This window comes from Cynocephalus volans, chromosome 10 (assembly GCF_027409185.1).
Source record: "Cynocephalus volans isolate mCynVol1 chromosome 10, mCynVol1.pri, whole genome shotgun sequence".
Classification (NCBI taxonomy): domain Eukaryota; kingdom Metazoa; phylum Chordata; class Mammalia; order Dermoptera; family Cynocephalidae; genus Cynocephalus; species Cynocephalus volans.
In genome coordinates, this window is record NC_084469.1 from 60,498,296 (window position 1) to 60,516,472 (window position 18,177).

Below are 18,177 nucleotides of genomic sequence, written 5' to 3' on the forward strand. Positions count from 1 at the left end.
ATGTTCTGGTGTATGTTTTGTAAATATTTCTGTAGTGAACAACAAAAACTTATAGTGGTTGTAGGGGTGAAGGATATAGACAGATGCAAGTCAGGGCTGTAGGGACAATTTTTTGAGAATGTGTTAACTTTTTTGAATCATGTCACTGTTGTCTATGCACAGACAAGTTAAATGAAAACAGTGCTGTTTGCTGTGAGGAGGATGGCCTGTTGTCAGGCAGGAGAGGAAGCTGATTTTCCTGCTTGGGTGAGAGATGGTTGTGGCTCAGCAAGAAGGTGGTGCCGATAGATTATGTGAGAAGGGTCAAGAACTGGGATCCGTTTTGAAGGTAGAGCCGAGGGATTAAACGTGGAGTGTGAGAGGAAGCAAGAATCAGAAATGACATAAAAGTTATCCTAGAGATCTATTGTACAACATGGTGACTATAATTTAGAATGTATTGTTATGAAAATTGCTAAAAGAGTAGATTTTAAGCGTTCTTACCACAAAAAAATAAGTGTGAGGTAATGCATATGTTAACTAGCTTGATTTAGCCATTCTACAATGTATACGTGCGTCAAATTTCACGATGTACACCATTAAAAAAAAAAGTCATCCCAAAGATTTATGGCCTGCCAACTGGATGAAGAGTGATGCTTTTTGCAGGAACAGGGAGTAGTCTTGATGGGTAATTGATGAGCTCAGGCTTCTTAACTTTGAGGTATACCCTGGACATCAAGAAGTGACTGGAATTAGGGGGAGAAGGTGGGATTTAGAGATAGAGGTTTTTTTTTTCCCAACTTTTCATTACAGAATTTTAAAAACATGGACAAAGGTATAATGGTATTAAGAACTCCACCTACCCATCACCCAGAATTGATAATCATCTACATTTTACTTGTCTCGTTTTTTCTCTTTTCCCTTCCCACATATAAGCACACTTTAAAAAAAGATTTGTTGTTTGAAGCAAATCACAGATATCCTGTCATTTTATCAATAACTATACAAGTTTGCTAAATTTTGGAGCTGCTCATGTATAGAGGATATTTAAAGCCCTGAGATTTGCTGAGATCATGCAGGCCGAGGTGTTGGAAAGCACAGAGACCAGCCCCTGGGCCTCCCACATTTAGGGCTCAGGGATAGGAGCAGCATCCTGGAGAGGGCTGAGAGGGAGCAAGAACATCAGAGGAGGTGATGACCTGGAGCTAAGGGAACAAAGGGTTCCGAAGAGGTGATTGCCTAGGGAGCAGAGATATGGGGCATAGCTGGAGGTGAACGTGGGCTCCACCATGAAAAAAAGCCTTTTTTATCCCCCAGTCTCTGTTATGGAAACTTCTCAATATCATAATACAGATTCTATAAGGAAAAGCTTATAAGTACTCATCATTCCAGATGTTTGGCAGTTTGGTAAATAGTGAACTTTAAGGATACTGTAGAATCTAAAATGCTTCCTAAAGTTCCAGCGGGATGTTTATACGATGAGAGAAATTACGGCATGTTTGTATGCTGGTTGGAGTGATAGAGGGAAAATGGATGAAGAGGCTTAGGAGCTGGGTTCTTAGGGAGGTTAAAAGAGGTGTGGATGGGGCACGGGTGTAGAGGGGGTCGGACTTGAATTGAAGAAGAGCCAGTTTATCCTGGTAAAAGAAGGGGAAGTTTTACCATTTGACATCCCCTTCAAATTGTGAAAAGCACTCTCCTGTTTTTTGTATGTTAGCAGCTATTCCAAACAGCATAAAAGCTCAAAGCTGGTCTTTGGACTGCCGGTCTGGTCCAATGATTAGGATGATATGGCTTCCTTTATGGACCATAACAAAGAACTGGACAAATACTGGTGATGTTTGTCCTAAGTGGTTGGGGCAAGAGGGAGGGGAGAGCAGTGGGCAGTTACGACAAAGAATGTTTGGGAAGGAAAAGGAGCCCAATGGCTGGAGAAGCCAGCGCAGTGAGGGGAAGGGAAGGGGAGAGGAGGAGGATGGGGCCAGATCTTGCAGCGTCCTCCAGGTGAGGTTTTTGGGTATATTGACAAAATAGAACACTGTTCTACAGTGAAAAAGATGGACAATGTGGATGAATCTCACAGCCATTATGCAGATCCCAAGGAGCATATATACACCAGGGCAAGCAGCAGGGTTCCTTTCAAAGTTCAGAGTTGGTCAAAAGAAATAAAGATAGAGGTCAGGATGGTGGTTACTGGGGCTGGAGGAGGGTATTGGCTGGGAGGGACACGAGAGCTTTTAGGAGTCTGGAAATGTCTAACTTGATCTAGGTGGTGGCAACTCAAATGAATGCATTTGTAAAAATTCTTTGAGATATTAATTCGTGTTCTTTATATAAAATATGTTTCAGTTACAGAAAAAAAGATCTAGACCTCGGAGCTAGACTTTGACAGGAGGGCAGTGGGAGCCATGGAAGTGTTTTGAGCATGGGAAGGGCTGGGTCAGGTCTGGTGTTAGAAAGGTCCTCAAAGGGCAGTATGGGGCATGCATGAAGTCTTCTCATAGCAGTGCAGGCAGTACCGAAATAGGAGAGGGAGGTATCCAGAATCACCATGAAACTGAGCCCCTGAAGGACAGAGCCTGCAGATTCATGTCTGCAGCCCAGCTCTTGGCTCAGGATCTTCAGGAAGTGATGATTTGGTGGTGGTGGTGGTGTCAGGGGGTGGTTAGAAAAACTGCCAGAAGGGGGGCATTTGGACCTGAGTCCCACACAGGAGTATGGGGGCAGGTAAGTTGGGACATATCTAAGATGATTCAGAACATGGGATCTCTTGTGTGTTCTCTTACTTTCTTTGTTGAAAGCCCCTTCTAACAAATTCTGCCCTTGTCTCAGCTGAAACCAACATGTGGTAGAAGATGAGGAGCTTTGGGCCATTCCAGGTATTCAGTGTGTTCATTCAGTAACATTCACTGAGGAGTTGGCATTGAAGACAGGATAGTGAACAAAAATGAAAATACAGTATAATGATCTCAGTGTCTGAATGGGTCAGTTAGTCACGTGCTGGAGCTCTGGACCCAGGCTGCCTGGGTCACATCCTAGCTCTCCCACCTCTTTGCTATGGATTTGGACAGTTTCTTAATCTCTCCACAATTTGATTTCCCTATCTGTAAAATGGGACCAATGGTGCCCACTTTGCCTCCTTTTGTGAGACCATTTATATAAAGGACTTAGCATGGTGCTTGACCTAATAAATATTATTGTGGTAGGGACAGGTTGATGGGGCCATGGGAGCTTCAGAGAGGGCTTCCTAGAGGAAGAGACATCTAAGCCAAGGCCTAAAGGACGAGTAGGAAGGAGTTTGCCAGCTGAAGGGGAGTGGGACGAGGAAAGAGCAGTCCCAGAAGAATGAGCTTGGCAGGGGATTTGGCAACACTGCTAGGAGGGCTTTCTGCAGGAGAACGGTGTTGGAGATGTCTTTGGAGGTGTCATCTAATTCCTTTCTTGAGCCCCCACCTTTGCTCCCCAGGTGGGCTGGCATCCAAAGGAAGGGCAGGATGTGCAGTGGGTGGTGAAGGCCGCAATTTAATCTCAGGGCTAATGGGTGAGGCTGGCTGTGGACTTTTAGGAAATCCAAAGATAGCTGAGCAGAAGAGGATGACTTGCAGCCTGGGCTTCCCCTCAAAGTGAGGGAAGTAAGGATGAATCATCCCCTCAAGTTGAAGTGAAGCTGCTGTCGGAAGTCAGGCCAAGGCCACTCTGCCTCTGACTCACCTCAGGTGGGGCCGAGAGGGAGGGCTCAGCAGTGGGATGGGCTGGGTGTGAATCTGGGCCCTGCAGCTAGGATTCCTAGCTTCCTGGCTGGGGCCATGGACCAGCCTGGCTCCTCTTTTTTTTTTTTTCTCAAAAAGATGACCTGTAAGGGGATCTTAACCCTTGACTTGGTGTTGTCAGCACCACGCTCTCCCAAGTGAGCTAACCAGCCATCCCTATATAGGGATCCAAACCCGTGGCCTTGGTGTTATCAGCACCACACTCTCCCAAGTGAGCCCTAAGCCTGGCTCCTCTTGAAACCTATTTCTATCGCTGTAGAATGTGGTAGGGTGGGGCAAGGGAGTGGTTATGATGATTTATAAAAGCAGGGAGCACAGAATTGGGCACACAGTAGGGCTTCTGTTAAGTGCCAACCCTCTTCCTTTTCCTCATCTGAGTCCTAGCAGACTCCTCTTGACCAGATGTGAAACAGGTCGTGGGATGGTTTGGGGCTCCTGTTAGTCTTTTGATGGGTGAGTTGTCATCTAGGTTCTGGTGAGGAATGTGGGGAGGTGGAGCAGCAAAAAAAATTTTTTTAAAAAAAGGATAGCCACTTATTGTGTGTGATAATCAATAAAAATAATAAAAATGATTATCTCTCACGTACTTGGTTCTTACTAAATGCCCGACCCTCTGTACCACTCCTTGTTTTAATCCTCACAGCAATTCCATGGGGAGGTAGCCCCATTTTACAGGTGAGGTAAAATGTTCAGAGAGGTAAAGGCACTTTCCCAAGGTCCCACAGGAAGTGGATGGCAGAACCAGCATTTGGACCCTGATCTGTCTGAATTCAGAGTTCTTGCTCTTAGCCTCAGATCTGTGCAGGGGGTTGTTGAGGACTGCCCAGCCTACAGAGCGGGGAGGGCACTTAGGAGAAGCCTTTATTTTATAGACGGGAAACAGATTGAGACAGGGCAAGGACCTTCCACTGAATGGTCTGCCAGTTTGGAGTATAGATGTGTTTAGAAATAAAGAGCAACTTCTTCTGGCTTTGTTTAACACTTCGTTTATTACAAAGTATAAGAGCAGAGACTGGTGAGCTGCACACTCTTCCTCCTGCCCACCAGATAGTCTCTGCAGCTCTAGAAAAATGGTGTCCTCCTTGCTGTCCCACCAGGGGGCGCTGCTTCCCGCCTAGCCCCAGCCTCAGTCCTGGTGCCTTCAGCTTGTCCAGCAGCAACTGAATCTTCTCAGGATCCTAGACTCCAGGCCCCAAGTCCCTTCCTCCCCTGGGACCCAGAAGCCTGACCCCCAGGTGCCTCCACTTCTAACTGAAAGCTGGAGGTCATCTATAGCAGCACAGTGGAAATGTTTTTGATGAGGGTATGTGGGGTGGTGGTGACCATGTTCCCATTTGGGGTCTCAGTTGGGCCAAGGCTTCCCCCCTTTAGCCAGCAATGAGTTAAGCCATGCTGATGTGTGGCCCCCTTTGGTCCTTACACTTGAGGTATTTTATTCTCAGGGCTGAGTCAGGATTGGCAGGGAGGATGTCCTTGACCTCAGTCCTGGGGAAAGCAGGCTGGTTCTTCCTCCATAGATCCTGGAGAGACAAATAGAGAGGTTGATGGACAGGCAGACCAGAAAGCAGAGGGAGAGTGAGAGTGGGGACACACTGAGGTAGACAGAAACCAGTGGGCAAAGGTGGGAGGAAGAGGGTAGGTGTACCCCAGCACCAATAGACCAGGGTGCAGATGGGCATTTGGAGAGAGGCATAGATGGACAGAGCTAGAGAACATGTCTAGGAATAGGAAGAGAGAAACAGGCAGAGAACAAGCAGAGAAAGAGGGAGAAAGGTACTGAGGCTCAATGAAGTGGAGACGGAATGAATGTCTCCTTCCTTCACTGCCAGTTCAGCCCTGAACTCAGAGTCCTTTCCTCCAGACAGAGCCAGAGCTGAAGAGAAAGGGTGGCCTTGTTTCCAGGCCATCCCTCACCTGCTTAGCTATACAGGGTGCTGGCCACAGGCACCCTTCCTCCAGGATGACTTCCCACTCAAGTCCCAGCCCCCTCACCAGCTATGTGGTCTCCTGGCTGGATTCTGGAAGCTGCCGAGGCCCCAGGGCAGTGCTAACCAGCTCAGTCAGGGCATCCAGCTTCCCTGCTAATGTGTCAATTCGCTTTTCCAGGGCCCGGTGTGAGCTGCTCAGACCCAGCTGCAAGTCACACAGGATCATGTGCATCTGAGTGGGAAGAGGGTGGGTGTCAGAGGGCTGGGGTCAAAACTCCCCACTCCCCCAGGGTAAGGCAATGGAACCAACAGTGACTAAATCCTTACTGGCCCTGGAGGATTATCCTCAATAATAACTGTTAGCATTTATTAAACACCCACCAGATACTAATTTCTTGGCCAGGTGCTTTTCCTGTATGGTTTGAAATCCTAAAAGCTGTGAGAACGGGAATTTTGTTCCTTTCTTACAGCTGAGGAATCTGAAGCATGGGACAGTTAAATGACATGCCCAAGGCAGCCCCTAGAATAGGGCCTAGAATGCAGTAGGTGCTCATTAAATATTAGTGGATTTGATGATGCCTGACTCCAAAATCCATACAGTATAGCCCTTTTACTACATTCTCAAACTAGGATTCACAGCTTGACACTTGCGGGTTTGTGAGCCTTCTATGAAAATTCTTGAATTCTGTGTTTTTGGCTCAGTAATCTTTGGAAATTCTGACTGGCCCAGTCTGGCAGATCTGGGCCACCACCTCCTCACTGAGACCTGCCATGAAGTTTTCTCAGCACCGTACTCTCCCGAGTGAGCCACGGGCCGGCCCTTGCCATGCAGTTTTAAGGCCTGCATTTGTGACTATGTTTACCATGGCATTGGTGCCAAGGGCCACTGTTTGAATTGTTGCGGACTAATGAGGAAAAGCAAAGGCCACCAGATAAGCAAAAGGTGCTGTGAGCCAGGCCAAGGGAGCATGATGTCACTGTCCTTGAGCACTGTCAGAATCAAGGGTCTCAGCAGAAGGGAGTGGGCAAGCTGAGTCTTGTCTCGGCCAAGCAAGCTTGCCCAGCATGGAAGCCCCTGTGGCCCTGGGCACCCCCTTCACAGTAGCAGCAGAGATTGAGTTTTCCTGAAACAATGTCACCTGTGTCCATGTCAGTGTTGTTTATCTGAATTTTATTGGTTTTGCCATCTATGTTTGACCTTGGTTTGTAAATTTGCTTTGGTTTTATTGTATAAGAGTTGTAGCTGGAAGGAATTTTATATCCGTCCACATGTGAGTAACTTGAAAATAAAGATAACTTGAAATCCAATACTGGGATTCTTTGTACAATTTCTTTTAAGTTTAAAAGAGATCTGCACTTTGAGTGTAAGAAACTCTACATTGCATCATTCATTCCTTCCTTTCTTCATTCAACCATAAACCTTTACTGAGTAACTTTGTGTGCCAGGCCCTTGCTAAGGTTCCTTATTCTAGGGCCGGATTTCCTTGCCAGCCACCTCAACCTCCCCCTTCTTCCAAACCTCCTCCCATGGGATCCCAGTACCTTGGAGATGTCCACCATGGAGTTCACTTGTTCCCGCAGCTTTCGGTGTTTCAGACGCACCTGGCGGAACCTGTGGGAAGATATGGGGGGTCAGTTCTCATACAAACCTGGTCCCTAGATGTGGCCCTAGCTTGGGCTGGGGAGGGGAGAAGAGACCAACATAGACACACTACAAAGAGGAAAAGTTGCCTAGGAGCTGAAAGTGTGGGAGGGGGTGACTGCACCCATAAGCCCCATCCTCAGACACTCTGAGACATGCACAGATAAACCAGCATAGACGCATAGAGCCACGGTCCAATCCAGGTGAACAGCTGTTCATTGAGACCATACATGGTGCCCGGACCTGAACAGCCATGGTCATGGACACACACACAAGTTGTGCACAGAGATGATGTGGACATGGGCACACATGGATGCCTGCGCACACATGCAGAGTGGCCCTCACGTGTTGATTGCGGCCAGAAGCCTGCGCTGATGCTTGCGGGCAGCTCCGGAGTCCTTCCTGCGCGTGTGTTTGTAGAACATCCAGGCCTCCTGCAGTACCCGGGCAGCTGACTCCTTCATCTGGGGTGGGTGGCACAGTGTCAGTGGAGATAGACCCCTAGGGCTCTGGGAGGAGGGGCCTGGGGGCCTGGACTCCTGGATCCTGGGAGAGGAGCAGGCTGGGGCCTGGACTCCTGGCTTTTGGAGGAGGGGGTGTATTCTGTGTGCCATAGGTCCAACCTCACCTCTTTGGCATATTGGATGTCCATCATGAAGTTGTGTACGTGCTTCTCTGCCTTGTTAAACTCCAGCTTCCGGGCTACCACAGCCACCAGCAGGGCTGTGCAGCAGACCCCCTGTGGGCACAGCAGGCTCTGTGGCATGAGGCTGTGGGGCTCTGTGGGCCAGCCTTTTGCCACCAACTCTATCTTTGAACCCTCCCAACAGCCACAGAAGGCAGCTACAACCATCCCCATTTGACAGACAAGCAAACAGACTCAGAAAGGAGAACCAAGGTCCTACAGCTCAGGGTGGTGGAGCTGAGATCAGAAATCACATATGTCTATCCAAATTCTATGGCGGTATTCACACCATCAGAATGGCCTCCTTCATCAAAAATATAATTGGAGGAGAGAGACGAAAGCTGGTTCTGGGTAGGGGCAGACCTCTGATTTGCTTCCTCACTGCTCATACCTAGTTGGCCATTAGGTCATGGAGGGTGTCTCTCACCTTCCTCCCACACCCACAGCCTCTTCCCAGCTCTGGCCCTGTCCTTTCCCTCCTGGACCACCTCCAGCATCCCACTCACCCTACCTTGACCTCAGAGAGACCTGACACCCTGTTATGACCCTGCCATTTTCATTCTAATCTCCTTCTAGGTTCCCACTACCTTCCAAAGTCTAGGACTCACTCCCAGACAACTCATAGCCCTGGCTGTGTTCTGCCTCATCTGCCTGAGCACTTTGTCCGAACATTCATTCTCCTCCCTTTCTTCTGCCAAGTCTCCTGGTTCTTAAAGAATCTCGAAGGCCCTGTCAAATCTCAACTGCTCTGTGGCACCTGCTCACTTTTCCTCGAGTTAGAATGAATACTCCTCTGAAGCTTCCTCCACCCTATATGTTTCAGCTCTCAATCACTCAGAACAATTTACTGGTCACATACATTGGCCTCAAGGGCTGCCTGGGTTCCAAGCCCAGCTCTCATCAGGTTATTTAATCTCTCAGTTATTTAATTTCTCATCTGTAAAACAGGCATGCCCTCACAGTGTTATTCTGTAGAATCCATGGGTTAACACCTGGAAAGCGTTTACATATATAAATTTTTTGGCAGCTGGGTGGTACGGGATCCGAACCCATGACCTTGGTGTTATAAAGCTGCACTCTAGCCGATGAGTTAACTGGCCAGCACAGGACAGTGTTTAGAGCAGAGACCAGCACAGAGTATGTGCTCAATAAATGTAAAGTGATTATTATTCCATTGCACGATGGAACTTTTCAGCCAAAAGTGGGCTGTGAGCTCTGGTGCACATTGCCTTATCTTTCAAGACGTTCGTTTCTCCTGTCAAGTGAGGGAGAAGGTCACAGGCAGCTTTAAGGGTCCCTGGACCTATGGGAGTGTTTTCCTGGCCTCTCTTCCCTTGTCTCAAAGACTCACCATTATGGGCGATTATATTTCCCTGTCACCCCATCCATCGCCTGTGGATTCAGGGCTTGGGGATTCAACATATCCCTCTTGGGACAACATCAGGGCTAGGGACTGATGGCTTAGTCCCTGAGGGTAAGTGTAACTAGATCTTGTGGGGAGGTGAGGGCCAAGGCATAAGACGCTGGGGCCTGGAGGGGGATAGGAACTGGGTGAGTGGAACTGGATAACTAGGTCTATGGAGGGAAGGAGATGGATATCTGGATTCAGGAAGAAGCCGCTGTGGGGAGGAGGCTTGACTCGGGGCTGGGAAGCCTCTGCTTCATCATTGAGGACACAGGAACTGGGGTTGGAGCAGCTGGATGCCTGAGACCAGTTACAATAACAGTGCCCCCAGCCCCGTTTATTAAGCACTGCCTATGTGCTGGACACTGTTTGAAGCCCTTTACATGGTTGAATTCATTTAACGATCTCAGCAATGCCATGAGGAGTATACTAGTATTGGCATCCTTTTTTATAGATGAGGAAGTTGATGCCCAGAGAGATTATATGGCTTGCCCAAGGACTTCAGCTAGGAAGTGGCAGAAGCAAGGTTTGAACCCAGGTAGCCTGGCCCCACAGGCGTGCTCTTGATGACTACACTGTACCCTTGATGGAGGCTGGAAGACAGAATTCTTGGGTTCTGCTGGAGCCTGGAGCTGGAAAACCAGGTGCCTGAGTCCTAGACAATTTAGAAGGTGGAGCAAAAGATGCCTGAGTCTTGATGGGGCTGGGAACTAGATTCCTGGGTTCTGGGACAAAATGGGGCTGGGATGTCAGGGGTCTGGGTCTCTAAGGAGGATAAGGGCTAGGATACTAGGTTCTGGAGAGAGAAAAGACATAGGGGCTGGATTCCTTGGTCTTAAAAGGAAATGGTACTGGGTGTCTGAGTCCTGAAGAAGGAATAGGACTGTGGGGGTGCAGACACCCAAGTTTTTCAGAGAGTGTTCTTGAAAGCCTGTGTTGGCTCCATGGTTTCCTGGGGCCCAGAGGACGAGCAGTTTGGGATAGGGGTAGAGTCCCTGAGGGCTGTACTCACCATGACTCCAGTGCAGAGGCAGACAATCTTGCCCCACATGGTGCCCGGCACCACGTCCCCATAGCCGATGGTCAGGAACGTGATGGGGATCAGCCACAGAGTGTCTGAAAGGTGCCCAGTGGCATTAACAGCCTGCCTACAGGGAAGAGTGCATTAGTCCTGAGACTTCGCCTTGGAGATTTCTATCACATTTGCTCCTCTCTGCTCCCAATACACACCTGCAGTCTCAAGAAGTACTGGATACAGAGCCAATAAGTTCTGGGCTTTGGAAAGCCTGCCTGGCCTCTTCTTTGCTGTGTGACCTGGCAAGATGCTCAGCCACTGTGGGCTGTTGGACTTGAACCTGGGTCTGGTCAATTCCAAAGCCTGTATGGTTTCAGCTAGGCTACTGGGCTGCCACATTTAAAGTGTGTGGTTGAGGGTTTAGGAGCTGAAACCCAGCCCAAAATTCACTTGTCACACCCTGGCAGGGGGCTGTGTCAATCCAGAGGAAGGGGCGTCTTTTTCTAATTTCGACAAAGATGCTGTATGGCCTTGAAGTAGTCCTATCGGAAGTGAAAAGATGGAACTCTAAAAAGGCTTGGCAGGACTCTGCCCTCCTTTCCCCTCCCTTCATAGAAGGGGATATTTACATCCAGCCATGGAAGGGATAAAAAATAGATTTGTCTAACTTTGCCCATAGGCCCCTTGTATCAAAATCATCAGGGAAAGCTTCATTCATGAGAGCCCCAGACACCTCAGACTTACTAAATTAGAGTTTCCGGGGGTGGAAGTGGAATCTGCTCTATTAGCAAGCCCCATGCCCCCATTCCCAAATGCATTCAAGTCTGAGGACTCCTGCCTTGGGATTTTGAACTTTGACTTCCTCCGCATTCTCCCATTTTTAAGAGGAGAAACATGATGGGGGGATCACTCATTAATCCTAATTCTGACTGATTTCTCAGTTGGGAAAACTAAGATCCTGGGAAGTAAAGGAGTTTAAAATCATGAAACAATAGAATTGCCAGTGAGACTTTAAAGATGGTAGAATTTGACACACATTTTGTAAATGAGAAAACTGAGGCTCAGAGAGGAGAGATCTACAGCCAAATCTTCTCATTTTCCACCTCCTCTCAAGAATGTTTTGCCAGATGCACTAAACTAGAAGTTCTTAAACTTGGATGGGTGTCACAATCACCAGGAGGACTTGTTAAAACCGATTGCCGGGCCCCACTCCCCAGGATTTTGGATTTGGCAAGTCTGTATGGGGCCTGAATATGCATTTGCAGCAAGTTCCCAGGCGATGCTGCTGGTCCTGGAACCACACCTTGAGAGCCACTGGCTAAATTTACTCCCAATTTCTTTCTCCGTAAGATAGAAATTGAGGCTCTGAAAGGGTATGGGCCCCACATCAGGTCGCACAGTCTCCAGCTGGCAGCCTGGAATCTGGTCCCAATTCTCTGCAGGGAATTCTTTTCCAGATCAGTTCCAAATCACCCCTTTGCCAGGGTCACAACAAGCAGCTACTGTGCCTCTGTGCTAAGTTGGAAAAGGTGTCCCTTCTTCCAAGGCAGATGCAACCCTTAGCCAGGTCCCAGAGCCTGGATTTGGAGACTGAACAGATGCCTGGAAACCTGAAGCAGGAGAGGTCCGGAGACACAGGGAAGGGCTTGCGAAGGTCTGTGTGTGTATCTGGGAAGACCTGAAGGCTGCATGTAGAGGAATGCTTGGGGCTGGCCTGTTGGTTCCTCCAGCCCCGGAGGATGAGGGTGTGGGCAAACAGCCAGGAAGAGAAAAGTGGAAAGTGTGAGCTTTCTCCACTGTTTGGCGCCAGGGGCCCTCAACCGTGCAGGTACCACCGTACAGGGCGGCAGTGGCTGTGGCTCAGGTGCTCCAGGTACCCCCGTGACCCCATCTGCCCCTAGTAACCTCACCTCTCGGCCACGGACAGCACCCAGGCCGTGGTAAGCCAGAGGCCAAGCGTGAGGCAGAGCAGCAGGCGGCCAGGGTGCGTGTTCATGTACAGCTTGGCCACGAACCAGTGGCGGAAGCGGACCTGGTTGAGAGCGCCTATGCTGCGGTAGGATGCGTTGAGCAGGACGCCGCTGCGCAGGAGCACGGCGCGGGGCACCAGGTAGAGGCGCAGCAGCATGGCCAGGGACAGCAGCGCCTCCCCCTGGCTCAGGAAGCTCGGCCAGGGCTGCGTCGCCCCCGAGCCCTGCGCGCACGGTGGGCCCAGCCCTGGTGCTGGGTGCAGCCCGCACACCGCCAGCTCCAGCACGATCTGTGCCGCCTGCCGCCGGGTCAGCGCCACGCGCCAGTCTCGGAGCCCGTTGTCGGTCATGAACAGCTGCGGGGAAGGAGCCGACCAGGGAGGCGGGTCAGGCGCAGGTCAGGCGGCTGCCCGCCCGCCTGCGCCCGGAGACAAGGGGGCGCACCCTTCCGGCCCCGGGAGGGAGATAGCGCAGGGGTGTGGGGCTGGGGAGGGCTGGGAAAGGGGCGGGCAGGGCCCGAGGAAAACATCGCTCTACTTTCTCCCCTCTCACACCCGCTAGTTTCAGCCCACTTCCAGAACTTTCAGTCCGTGAACACTTATTGAACGCCTAGTCTACTGTGTGCCCGGCATTGTTCTATGTGCCGAGCATAGAGAAGAACAAAACAGGTAAACCCCTGCCTCCCTGGAGCTTACACCCCACATCCCTGGAGCCTTCTCCTGCTCCTGTTTCTGGGGACACTTGTAACTGTAACAGCAGTAACATCAGCAATAACAATGGCCAGCTTTATTGGGCACTTTGGATGTGCCAGGCACTGCTTTATCCCCTTGTACGTGACTCAGTGAATGCTCACAACACAGTGAGATTGATATTATTATTGCTCCCATTTTATAGGTGGGGAAACTGAGGCCCAGGTCCCTCAGGTGGGCAGTGGCATAGCTGGGCTACAAACCCAGACCACTTAACTGCTCTAAGACTGTTATTAACGATAACGATAATGTGCACTTTTTACCAAGTTCCTTTTATGTGCCAGGCACTGCACGGGGCATTATTATGCATGGCCAATAGTCCCACTATACTCAAAGGTATGGGAAGAGGGAGGCAGGGGAAGAAGAGTGGGACAACAGGATCTGGGGAGACGGGGGATGGGATGTGTCAAGGTGAGATGGCGTTGGAGGTATGGGTGGGAAGAGTTCCTGGGTCTGGGGGCTACTGACAGAACTGGGGAGGTCAGGAGTGGGCACTAGCTGGGTCCTTAGGCTGCTTGGTACTGGACTAGGTGGAGACACAGTGATGGAGGACAGAGATCTGGGAGACTGGGCCTGGAGTGAGGCTGCCTGGGGGCAGAGTGGACAGAGGCCCAGGGTGCAGAGGTGGGGAAGCTGGGGAGCTGGAAGGGCAGGAACTCTTAGCACCCCTGAGTGTGCAATGGGGGAGGGGGGTTCAGGTGGAGGAAGGGCCAGGGCCGCTCCAGGAGGTTTTGTCTGTCTGTCTGTCTGTGGTTCATCCCATCCCAACGGGTGAGGGTGTGGATGCAGCTCAGGGTGGAGGAACATCATTACTCAGATCAGGAGGTGGAAGAGGGTGGAAAGTGTGAGCTGACAGGGCGTGGTGGGGGTTGGGGGGAGGAAGGCTCAGGGGTGGGGCGTCGCCTACCTGGACCTCTTTGGCGTGAAAGGCTGTGATAAGGCAAAGGAGCAAGATGGTGGAAGTGCTGATCATGCATTTAACGAGGAACAAGTAGAGCGCCCACTGTCAGGAGGGATAGAAAAAGGGGATGAGATCCCAGGTCTCCACCTGGTCAGTCCCTCTACCTTCCTTCAAAAGTACCATCCCTTCTCGATTCCCAGTTTCCCAGCCTCCTCCACCCACCCTCCCAACCCCCACCACCCAGACCAGTCCCTCCCGATATCTTGGTTCTGGAGAAGTCTCAAACCATCATCTGGTCCCCAGGGAAGGTGCTCTCTTCCTTCCCAAATGGAAAACCCTGTCCAGGTGCTGGTGTCCACTCTCCTCCTTGGCTCTTCTCCCTTGACCCATACCTCTGAAACTCACATTCCTTCTTATTCACCTGTCCTGTTCCCCATTAAAAATAGTTCCTCAGTTGCGTGTCTAGAAAAGACACGTAGCCTCTGGAGAGTGCCCCCTCCTCTTCCCTTCCCACCCAGCTGGTCTTGTCCTGGAAATCAACTTCAATGCCCCCCGCCCCAATTCCAGAAGAGCCTAGAAACTATCATTCAATCACCAAACACAGAATGACATCCTTCTCCGCTCTCTTTCGGGGGGCTGAGCCCCTGAGACCCTGGCCCCAGCTCTGAAAGGGCTCGCCGCCCCCACTCCTGCCCCTGTGTCTCCTCCCCCCCCCCTTCCGGCTCTAAGCCCAGGGCAAATTTGGCCAGAAGCATAGGGCCTCCAGAAACCTCTCTTTGCGTAGCAATACATTGGAGGAATCTAGAATTCTGAAGGGAGGGACTTGGAGGGGACTGGGACTGCTGGATTCCGGCAAGAGGGGCTGCCCCCTGCCTGGGAGATGTTGTCAGGGAAGGGGGCTACCTGGGCTCCCCTGCTGAGCCCTGCACCTGTCTCTCCTAAGGCCGCTGCCAGCTCCCCTGGCTGGGCCCCACCTCTGAGCAGGGGAAGAGGGCCAGTTTCCTGTCCTGGGGGCCTGCTCCTCTCCCCCTTCTGGAACAATGGTGCCGTTGTCCCCAGCCCTTCCCCACCCCCTCCATCCTTCTATGGCTCCCCAGTTCCCTGTCTCTTTCTTCCCCACCCCACTGGACAGGAGTCCCCAGCCCACACTGCAGTTCGCTTCTCTGGTGGCTTCTCTACTGTTCCAGTTCCTCCCACCCCAAATCCCAGACCCGCTTACACTTGGGCCCGTATTCTGGTGTCTGAATTTCCCTGTCTCTGGGGATGGTTGTTTCTGCTCTACTTGTGTTTTGAGGGTCTTTATTTCTATTGGACTTTCTATCTTTCTCACTAGTGGATTTCTCAGTAGATCTCAAGTCTTCTCTATTTGTCTTTCTCTGTGACTGCACCTCTCTGTCTCTTACTTCATCTTTGTCTCCATCCCTCTCCATCTTTTTCTCTCTGTGCATCTCTGTTTCTCTCTCTGTACCACTCTCCATCCATCCCCCTTCATGTGCTTTGCAGGGTTTGGCGCTTCTTCCCCGCCAGTCCCACCCCCTGGGAGCAGGTGTCTGGGGCCGTGCAAGATGAGTTCATTAGATTGAGATGGTTGTGGGGTGAGGGGACATGGTTGTTATCAAGACTAAGGAGGACCTTTAGGGTCATGTGTTTCAATCCTCACCCCCAATTTACAGATCGGGAGACTGAGGCTCAGAGAGCTGCAGCAGCTTCCCAAGGTCCCACTGATGGAGGCAGTGGCCTGGCAGGTGGTAGCGGGAAGGAAGAAAGGAGAGGCGAGAAATGGAAGGAGGGGGTGGGGAAGAAAGGACCCCCTTGTCCCTTTCCATCTGCCAGGGGCTACCATGTCCCCACCTCCCCGGCTGGGCGCAGTGCTGAAGTGTAGAAGTGGCGGGTAGGCCCCAGCCTTGCTTCCTGTTGTCATGGGCTTTGGCAGCCCCACCCCCTCAGTGCCTGCTGCCCTCGCCTCGGCTGCCTGGCCAGAGGAAGTTGGCTTGCCCTGACCCTCCACGTGGCTCCTGGTCACTTCAGAGCTGCCCACCTCCTTCACCCTGAATTCCAAGTCTGAGCTTCAGTCCCCCGGGAATCCTCTCAATCCCATCTTCAAATCAGCGTCCGCCCCCTGCCCCCCCCCACCAGCCTAATTCCACAACCCATAGTCCCAGACAGGTCTCCAACCCCTCCTTTCCTGTCGGGCAATTCCATTCTCCCCTCGAGCCACCGATTCTGACCCTTGTCCTCCATCTGCCCCCATCACTGTCCTGACCAGGGCTGGAATGTGTGAGGAGCCTGCTGAGATCTGTCCCACCCCACCTGTCCTTTTCCTCCCCACTCCCCACTATCCTTAACGTAGTCAGCCCTCCTTCCCTCAAAGACTTTCTAATCCTTCTCCTTCAGACCCAGGAGCCTTGGCCCCCATCCCCCTCCTCCCCTGGGGCCCAGGAGTCCAGGTTACTATAAACCTACCTCTGCATTATTTCCCCTACTAAATAGCAGGTAGATTCTGGGGGAAATTGAACTTAATACTGGAGATGAGGGGTGTGGGGGGGGGAGGGTGTTTTCCATTTCCCACCCCCAGCCAGTATTTTTTTCTGGGCTCTGCCTTTGCAGCTGAGGTACTGGGTAAAAGTTAGAGGTTAGATAAGAACCGAGGAGCCTCCGCCAACTGGAAGAAGTTAGTCTTTCTCTCCGCCCTCCCTTCACCAAACCTGGGGCTACCTCTCTCCTAATCTGCTTTTGGGAAACTCAGTATCTGACCAGCCACCTTCTGGCCTCCAGGGGTGCTGGGCCCCCGCCTGTCTAATTGCAACATCTTCAAAGACAAATACTGTGATCCCTATTCCCGTCCTCCTGCAGAGAGTCTCCAGAATCTACCTCCCTCAGGTCCTGGGAGTTGAGACCCCAGCTCCTCCTCCTTCAGACCCAGAAGTCAAGGCCCCAGCCTCCTCTTCCCTCAGACCCAGTAGTCACAGCCCCCAGCCTCTCATGGCCCAGAATAAGGGCTCCACTCACCGGGCAGCCCCCGAACCACAGCATCTCTGCGTGTAGCACCATGAGTCCGATGCCAGTTCCCGCCAGCGCCAGCGCCCAGCCCACCAGCGACTTCTCCTGCTCTAGCAAGCGCTTTCGCCGTCGCAGGGCCCCCAGGCCAGGCACCAGCTCCCCGCCCATGGCCCCCAGGGTCTTGGGACTCAGCCAGCTTCCTGCCCAAGGTCCCCCACCTCGCAGCAGGCAAAGAGCAGCCACTGTGGCTTGCAGGTTGTGGCCGGTTGGCTGCTCTGCTTGTTCTGGGGCTTTTGCTCTGAGGCACAGCAGAGCCCTGTGCCCTCTGGGGAGTGGTGACGGCTGGGCAGGGCGGGGAGGGACTGGGGAGGACCCTGGGTAGGGGGAGGTTCCCCAACCCCTCTTCCCAGGCTAAGGAGGGGCTGGGGTGTGTCTTGGGGCAGAGCAAGGAAGAGGCATCCATCCATGTAGATAGACACACACTGACACACACAATGGTCTGCACCTTGTGATACACACCTACACTCACCGCACTCAGACACCACATGACACAGCATGGCCGGAAACGTAGCCTCACACACCAGGGCACACAACACAACCTACACAGAGTGACTCACAACTCCCAATAAGCTCTGAAACCCACAGCCACCCCCAGGCACTACACACATGGTGTGACACACGCTGGCACTTAGCAAAGCAGGCAGTGTCCCGTGGTGCACACAGCTACCCAAACATTGTCTACACAACAGGCACAAACATTACATTCAAAAGTGTCACCACATTATCTGACACAAAGAGCCACACCCAAACACCACACATAGGGTGTTGCACATCCTTGGCTACACAAACACAACATGTACCAAGTGCTACAGAAACACACAATATGCATTGACATAGTGATACCCAATTGCCACACACAACACACCTATGTAAACAATGCAGTCATGGTGTCCCAAACATGACACACCCATGCAATAATACCCAATATGTGCAGACACACAACATTTAGGGACACTCTTGTGGCAGCCCCAGTCACCCAGCACTTAGAGAAATGCACACTGACACACATCATGGCGCATGGCAACTCCAGCACCCACGTTTATGGTGATGATTCATAGCACACACTGATTCAC

At 51.4% G+C, this 18,177-nt stretch overlaps 1 protein-coding gene across 1 annotated transcript; it reads right to left on the reverse strand.

Moving 5' to 3' along the window:
- Positions 1 to 5,190: 5,190 nt before the first annotated feature.
- On the reverse strand, positions 5,191 to 17,212 carry KCNN4 (potassium calcium-activated channel subfamily N member 4). The gene is made up of 9 exons (XM_063112839.1): positions 17,054 to 17,212; positions 14,051 to 14,146; positions 12,335 to 12,750; positions 10,422 to 10,557; positions 7,948 to 8,058; positions 7,665 to 7,783; positions 7,220 to 7,289; positions 5,742 to 5,909; positions 5,191 to 5,269 (listed from the first exon to the last, which is right to left on the reverse strand). The coding sequence occupies exons 1-8, from the start codon at positions 17,210 to 17,212 to the stop codon at positions 5,745 to 5,747; spliced, it is 1,272 nt and encodes a 423-aa protein (XP_062968909.1). The 3' UTR covers positions 5,191 to 5,269; positions 5,742 to 5,744.
- Between the last annotated feature and the right edge of the window lie 965 nt (positions 17,213 to 18,177).